The 8,332-nt window shown below is 39.2% G+C and overlaps 1 protein-coding gene across 3 annotated transcripts in view; it reads right to left on the bottom strand.

Moving 5' to 3' along the window:
• Positions 1 to 3,519: 3,519 nt before the first annotated feature.
• DLC1 (DLC1 Rho GTPase activating protein) overlaps positions 3,520 to 8,332 on the bottom strand; it is a 243,482-nt gene continuing 238,669 nt past the window's right edge. For 2 of the 3 annotated variants that reach the window (XM_013949493.2, XM_013949494.2), the window contains exons 15-18: positions 7,231 to 7,449; positions 6,291 to 6,568; positions 5,933 to 6,106; positions 3,520 to 5,469 (exon numbers count right to left, since the gene is read on the bottom strand). In XM_013949493.2, coding sequence (XP_013804947.1) covers positions 5,349 to 5,469; positions 5,933 to 6,106; positions 6,291 to 6,568; positions 7,231 to 7,449 — 792 coding nt within the window. In that variant the 3' untranslated portion in view covers positions 3,520 to 5,348. The remainder of the gene's footprint in view (positions 5,470 to 5,932; positions 6,107 to 6,290; positions 6,569 to 7,230; positions 7,450 to 8,332) is intronic. The other variant, XM_013949495.2, reaches the window with a different exon arrangement.

Genomic DNA, 8,332 nt, shown 5'->3' with positions numbered 1-8,332 from the left:
TTTGCCCATAGCATGGAGGCATTGCATCTTCTTATTTAAACAAATGCCCACTTCTGCAAAACATAAGCCAACTGCTCACTCCCCAACTTGCAATATAATTCTTAGAGAATGACTTGGTAGCAATCAAAAAAAAAAAAGTTACCTACTTGTAACTTTCTTTTACTTTTGATGCAAACTGTTTCTTACTAGGCAAGGCAAGGTTATGTGGCACGCGCTTACAGGTGAAAACTAGGGGCCTGTAAATCCTGTAATCACATCAAAAGAGGAAGACTGGCTTTTGTTTTACTGCAGCTTGTGCAGGAATGATTTCAAGTTTTTACCTAGTGCAATTTTAAATGACTTATGCTCTTGTTGCTTCTCAGGGAGAGATTGTCCCACAGCCTCAAAGACCTCTTGCTGTGTGGAAAAATGTCTTTTCCTTTCTTTCTGCCTCAAATTTTCCATTAACAATTTTTTATCCTGAAGTGTACACCCACACAGCCTGTTTGAACTCTTCTTCTGTGTTTTTATGACCTTCCAGTGCTAGCAGACATTTACTACATCTCTCTTGTCTAGTGGCCAGATTATGTGTATTGAATCTTCCTATATAAATGCATCCCTTCAGTGCCTTAATCTCTTTTGATGGAATTTTTTTCCTTCTTCTTTGAATTTTTTCCCACCCTCACTGCTCTTTCCTGTCTCTGGCCTCAGTCTGGAGATTCATTTCTTGAGAGCACTCAGGAAGCCTCAGGCAATACAGGAAAATCTAGCAGGATGGTGTGGAGAGGAGGGGGCGAGTGAGTAAGCCTCAAGTGTCTGGCATAGTGCTCAGTGTAAAAGCACAGATTCACAACAGTTGCATACTAGCATTAATAATAAAAACAGTGTTGCATGTTCACCTTCGGTGTTACACTAGTCACCATTTTAGATGTTGATGATTTTTCTTGCCAGAGAAATGAAACAGCGCGGAGCTGACAAGTGAGAAATACCTGAAAATAATTTTTCAGAGATGTTCAGTGTTTCCTTATATAATGGCTGCAGTCAAAGGCTGTATTCACAATTAATTACTAGTATAACACCACCAAATAAATTAGCATTTTGTGTTTGCAAATTTAATGTATTGTAAAATTAAACCATTATTTTGATTTCACGGTGTTGTAGGACACCGCTTCTATCACTTAGAGGGAAGAGCAGTGTATAACAATTTCTGTATGTCCTAAGTGGAAATATCTACTTGCTATTATGTAGCCTGACTCATGAATACTATTTTCATATCAACTACCTCCTGCCACAGAATCATGTGGATATATACTAGTCCTCGTTCTGGCCAAGGTCCTATACCAGACTGCAGGGGTACTGTTTTGAGTGGTTTCTAAGTCTCACTTTTCTAGCCTGACAGTGTTAGCTAGTGACATTGCCTTCTGGCCTTTAAGATGAAAGCCACCAATTATTTGTGGCTTTATAAATATCTAATTGTGGAGTGTAATATGTGAGGAATGAGAGTAAAAGATGACTTTTCCCCTTTGAATTTGTTAGAAGGGGGTACTGAATTTCAGCATTACTTAAGCATACGGCAGGCTGGACTCATGCCGTACTGGAGATGCCATGTATGCAGTTAGCCCTATCAGCGAGTTGTCAGAATCGACCCAGGACGCAGCCTTCGCTCCCTGTTCAGCGAGAGCTGTCTAAAACAAGGGCTCGTCCGAGCAGGAGCTGGCTCCGCAGCAAGTGACGGCTGATAAGAAACACAGACACACAACTTACATTTGAATTGTACTGGCCAGCTACAACACAGACACCTGCAACTGAAGAAGCCAAGAAAACAAGCTTTGAGAGTATTTTTATGAGCCGAAATTAACTTCCATTTTAAAAATATTTAGGAAAGAAAAGCTGATTTGAAAGTAACCTAAATACATTTTAAACAAAACACAGAGTAAAGCCTTGAAGTGTCTGAGGAGTGTGTAGCGCAGCAATGTTCTCAAAAATCTAAATAAAACCATCATTAAGGAGAAAAAAAAATTACCTCTAATTCTGCTTGTTCTAAGGGCCTAAACTGTGACCAAACCTGGGAGCTTTTTAACCATAAAGATGTTTTATTTTTTAGTATTAACTCAGAAAGGGAAAAAAAAAAATACCGTTAAAGAGCCAAACAAATTAGGCCCTTATCAGAAAGGTTCTCTAAAAGACTTTAGCGTGTGAGAACTGGTACCACAGTAACAAGAAGTTCATTTTTGCCAGGCTCTGGCTTCTCCCCAGGGAAAGTAATGGAACCTGATCAGGATTAGGATTTCACGATGCTCAGGTGGAGAAAGGGGTATCACCATACTCTAACTGAAAAGCAGCAGGCCTAGTTTTGGTTACTGTCTGTCAGAAAAGCCTCGCAAATCAAAAGCCTCTTTCAGATGCCCAAATTATATTTCTGTTGGCTAAGACTTTAAACGCTTCTTAAAGTTGCTTGAATTAACAGCTGTCTTTGGCTTCATTTTTCACCTTAGTCAGTTGTTTGTCTATCCTCCTGGCCTTTTCTCTGGCTTCACTTCATTGCTGTGTACACTTTAACTTTCTCCAATTACTTTCACACGTAATTATTTTTTTAAGAGAACTTATGATTCCAGAACTCTTCATGCTCTCTTTCTCCCTGTAGAAAATAGGAAAGCAGCGAATTATTTTTCAGCATTTCACACAACTGTCTATCAAGTAGGACTTGACTTTGCTTCCTGTTAAATTCAAGAGTACCTCTCCACAGAACAGTAGCAAACCTGATGTTTATTTTTTTCTTTTAAGGGCGAACAGGAAGCTATTAACTGGGGAGTATTTCTGTCCAGCTGACTACCACCATGAAGGCTAGTCTTCCTGAAATTTTGAAATTACTTCACTATCCAACTTTAAAAAAATCATAAGAGTGACCTAGGAGATGGTAGGTGAGCTAAAAAAGTTGGTAGCAGTATCCAAAGAATCTGTGGCCAGCAAAGTGCCGTTCTTAACTATGAGCAAGTAAATAACCTTGCTGATCCCCAGTGACTGAACACACCTATTTAATTTTAAAGATACTCTTTCTCACTCTATTCTCCTAGAAAACCAATTTCTTTAGTTACTGACTGCTACTTTTTCAATATTTCTTGCACTACTTTACTAGCCTTGTTAGTGATCGGATGGAGCTATATCCTGGTATCTACAGCTTATTAAATACAGAAGGCCTGTTGTGGAAAGCAGCAGACCGGGATAAGCTAGGATTGTGTAGGTCAACTTAGGTGACGATAGCAAAGTCTGCCCCAGTCTGGTTTTACTGAGGAAAGATTTCCCTTTAACCTGTCACCAAGAAAAGTCTCGAAGCAGTAAAAGGATCTTACACCATCTGAGACTTGCTCCCATCAATGTGACTTTCCCCTCTGCAGCCTTTCAGTCTGGGCCATGGCAAGCAGTGAGTCCTAAATATGTCTAGAGAAATCAGGAGAAGAGCTAGCTTTGCTCACCTCTCAGGAACAGACTGTGGACATGACAGTAGAAGGAAGAATGCAGAATAAAATAAAAATGTTACACTTCTCCAATTTTAAACATTTAATAGTGCACTTATTGATTATATTCTGTACAGACATATATAGCAAGTTAAACATTTTCCTTTCTCTCACTTAGACCATAGTCATGTAAAGCACATTTACAATAGAAAACTTACTTGAGGTACAAAAACCTGAAAAGAATATCTGAGGTATAAATACAGGTATATTTTAAATAATCTTTACCATGCTTTATCTATGTTTGACAGTACACTGTGGGCAAGTATACATGTTTACAATAGAATGGTATGTACAACATACAATTTTACAAATTCAAAAGTGTTTGATGTAGAAGAATATACAAGATTTTCCTACCCATGAGGAACACTGTTACTGGAAGTACTACATTATTTGCCATAATTAAAAAAAAAAAACTTCATCAAAAGGCTTAAAATAATACTGACAATGGTAACAAAGTCTCAGTCAAATTTCCATCTTGCAACTCATTCATACCTTAGCCATGAAATATATTTATCACTTAATACTGCACCTCTAAAGCAAATCCCTATCTTTGCAGTAAAACCTACAGAAAGACACCTTTCCAGAGGACCTCAAGATTTCCTACAGTTCATTTAATATGATTGTCAAGGGAAGGGGGTATATCCCAAAAGGTTAAACCCCACCCCCCCCAAAACCCAGTACACAAGATACAATCCTATCCTCCTCTCTGCCCCCAAATAAAGCCCTCCACATTGCTCATATTCAGGTTCCAGTAGTGTTAACATGTAGCTTTTAGAAAAAACAGGCAAAGGAGAAAGAGAGAACTGTTACGAATCTTCCTTGTCACCTTACTCCATCTGCTTCTGTAGGAGTCCTGCCAAGAACTCCACTGTTTACTTTTTCTCTTGAGCCATTAGAATACAGTAAATATATAAAAGTTCATTAAAACACATATAGTTAATGCAGTTAGGAGTAAATGCAACAAATATTTTTTAGGGAATATAACAATTGACATTACTGGCTCTCTTGACCATTGCAAAGGCGTTTCAGTTCTAAGCTGCTACATTGCTTAAAAGTATATTTACTTAAAATTGCTATAGAATTGCTAATCACTCCTAAAAAGATCATCTGGATAAGGAGTGGACAGTAATCAGAGCAAGTCTATTATAACATCTATGTAGAGATTTTAACAATGTTAGAGCTGAGGAAAATGTAGAACTGGGAAATGGGAAGGATGGCTACCTTCTGGTCCACAGGGGAGTCAAATTCTAGGTTGAACTGTAACCAATAAGCTAAAATCCTCTCTGGTTGCCTATCAGTGTACCAGACACATTTCAAGTTCAACTTCTGCTATCCTTTCAACCATTAACACACTCATTCACACTTTAATCTCTGTGCAAACCTTTCTCTGCTTATCTCAGTGAGAACACATTGAAGAGTACCAACTATTCCAGTGGATACACCAGTCCCTCAACGCCTTACAAATAAAATGACATGGGTATGTAAATAAAGCTAAATATTTCACATGGGAATGATGAGCCTTCACCATATTTCATAATATATTTTGCATTTAAAGACTTTTGCTTCTCAGAAGCAATTCAAACCATCTAATAGTACAATACCTTTTTTGCACAGTCCTCCTATGTATTCCAGTCGAGGCCTACACTATAGACCTTACACAGACAGGAAGCAGCTTTAAAGTGTATGGTATGGCCACAGTCCTATAGTAATGCTGACAGTCAAATTTGCATGCTGTCATCCTTTCATGACATGACTTGTAGGTTGTACACCAGTCCAGGCTGCAGCGGATGATCCTCAGTTTCGGGTAACATATGTTGCTGAGGTGTGGAACGCACAGCTGTTCCTCTTCAGTAGTCACCTGGATTTTACTTCTTTGCTGTCAAGACTCTGATGACTGAAAGAGTCTCGTATCTTAACTACTTCAGATGCGCACAAGTGTCCAAAAGACTTGGTGTACCAGTCTGGCATGTGGCCCCTGAAGCACAGAGAAAAGGTAAATGTGAAACAGGTACCAGTAACACTGCATGTGTTTCCTTAGTCAGCATCAAATAGCTAGCTAGAGGGAATATATACACCAGTAGCTGTGGTGACCGTTAATCAGTAACTTTGAAGGTTCTCTTCTTTCTGCCACAGACCATATTACCTAGCCATAATAAGACACAAGAAGAGGTGACATTGATGTTTCCTGTTTTGTGAGAGACAGAGCACATAGTGGGGGCTTCTAATACAACAAACTGAACCTGCTGTTAGATGTGCACTGAAGCTGACCTTCCGTGACATCTCAGTCCTCTGTATGCATTTGAGAAGTATATACCACTGGCTAAGTAAAGCCAGTTGGACTGTTTGAATTTTGCACTGACTGCATGAAAACTATACAAGAGAAATTACCACCAGAAAAGGACAGAACAGGTTACCACCTGAGAAGTAGAAGTCCATACCTTAAATCAATTCTGCACATGTAGGTAAGTTTAGATTTTCCTGACCCGCAGGGCTCAATCAGATACCTAGACAACAGGACATTGACTCTAACACCTGCCACTGGAGCATGGTCATAATCCACTGAGGTTGCCAAAAGAACACAAGCTCCTTTGGGGAAGTTTGTCCTCCAGGTTCTACAAAGAAAAAGAAAAGAAAAAAAAAGTGGATTTGTCTTTGATAAACAGTAATTCAAACATCTAATAAACTTCAAATTATACATAAAAAGATGTGTATCTATATAACATCCTTTACTACATAAATTCTATAGGCAAGGTTAATGTGTGTGTGATATTAATACAATTGTATATGAAAATTTACCTTAAGACTACAAAGTCTCTGGCTGGGTGAGGTGCCATGCTGTTCTGGATGTACTGGTATATATCTGTCTGGCTATCCAAAGTTTCAATCACTTTAGAATCTATAAGATCTTCATCCCAAAGATGCTGCTCTTTAAGTAAACGATTTAAAACTTCTTCTGGTGTAGCAGGGATTTCAATGGTAGTTTTCCATAACCGGAGAGGTGGACCTTCACATACCTGAGGAAAAATCAGCACGGAGTCCTCAGTTGCACTGTTGTTTACACTTTCTTCTCCTTTCTATTTTAGTGTTGGAGAAACACAGCAAATTACAAAAAGAATTACACTGTACTAAGGCTGTCGTATGTTCACACTGAGGTTGTTTTGCTTTTGTAATAGCCTAAAGGCACCTGCATGCTGACTTCCAAATTATTTTTAAGTTACAGTCATCTTTCCCAGTACGACCATTATTCAGTCATAATGCTACAGGAAAAAATATGCTCATTTTCCAAGTTTTTTTTTTCTGATATCTTAACTCAAATGTTGCTGAAACACTTCTCCCTGTGCTATCTCCAAGCTGTACAAGCTTCTTCTTTCCTACTGCCTGCATAAGGAAAGTGCTTAGAGGCTTCACTCAGTCTGTCAAGGCTTTGCACAAGAGAACGAAGGAAGGCCTGTAAATGCAACACATTGAACATTCTTGGGCTGGATAAACAGAAGAACACAATTCACTGCATGTTAGCTGACTACTGCTGAAAGACATCTTGTTTTTAGATGAAGTGCAACTATACTCTGTCAAAAGATTAACTAGTTTCTTTTTTAAGTCTATCTGCAAAATAAAGATGTGCACTGAACCTTCTGCAATGTCCTACATCAAAGGGTGGCTTGTACCACCCTTTGAGCTAAGATGGACTAAGATGGGCTAAGAAACAGAGCTGTGGAGTAAGACATAGGGTGCATACCTTCTTGTAGGCCAGTTCTGCTTGTTCTGAGGTGGAACAGCTGAGCCAGCCTTTAAATTTCTCCTTCATCTCTTTGAGTAAGTCTTCCATGCAGTCCTGGAGGTAGCAGTGGTAGTCGGAGGGCTCCATGCTGCTACTGCCCCTGAGCTCCTCCAGGCTGAGGGGCTGCAGGTCTTGCTCTGTGTATGAGTTCCGACCTCTGCTCATTTCTTCAGGGATCTGGGGGTGACAAGGATAAAGTCATCCTCTTGAAACTCCCTCTCTCTCTCTCCAAATCATAGAGTTTAGTCTAGGGGCACGCTAGCTTTGTAAGCCATGGGATGCGTGCAGCTCTTTAACATTCAACTATTCTTTCATTTTTCTTTTTAAACATCAACCATACGCTTGAGACTGAAGCAGCCTCTTGTTCACAGATGCTCACTGCCTACTCCCTTCACTCTGGAATACAAAGTTGTCAGTAGTAAAACCCTACAATAGAAAATGAGATGCCTAGAGAGGTTTACAGTACATATGTGTATGTAATTCACAATTACATCTATAAATTACCTACACTAACATGTGAACTGTATTTTAAAAAGATATACTTGTCAGGTCAAGCACTCAATGTGAAGAAATACCAAAATTAAATTTGTGTGTGTGACCCTGATTTGACCTGCTCACATATATTCATTATAGTAGTCTCTCAACTATGGTGTGTCTTCTTTTTTATTTGTTCTAAGCAGTATCCCTTCCTAGATACACAACTTGGATTGATTTCTATAGCAGTTTATCTTGCAGACTGAGTGAAGCAGGGGTCAGTTACCAGTTGTGAGAAGAGAGACAGGCACTTCTTTAGTTGTGGGTTCTGAAAAGATTTGATGACAGTGAGGAAAACCAGGACCCAGACTTGTCTGGTTCTCCATCCCAGGCTCTAGTGGGAGCATGCGTTAGTTGTTACAGACTTTTCAACCTATGGTCTGATAGCGTCACATTCCAGGATGCTTCTGTGGCCTAGCCTTGCTAACTCTTAGGAATTTAAGTATTAAAAAAAGCACTGAAATTCCTAGAAATAGTGTCTTGCTTTGTAATTAAAGCTGAAGTTCACAGAACCTCATGGCTGCAC

The sequence above is a fragment of the Apteryx mantelli genome, chromosome 5 (genome assembly GCF_036417845.1).
Source record: "Apteryx mantelli isolate bAptMan1 chromosome 5, bAptMan1.hap1, whole genome shotgun sequence".
NCBI classification, from domain to species: Eukaryota; Metazoa; Chordata; class Aves; order Apterygiformes; family Apterygidae; genus Apteryx; species Apteryx mantelli.
This window is presented reverse-complemented; position numbering and strand designations above follow the sequence as displayed.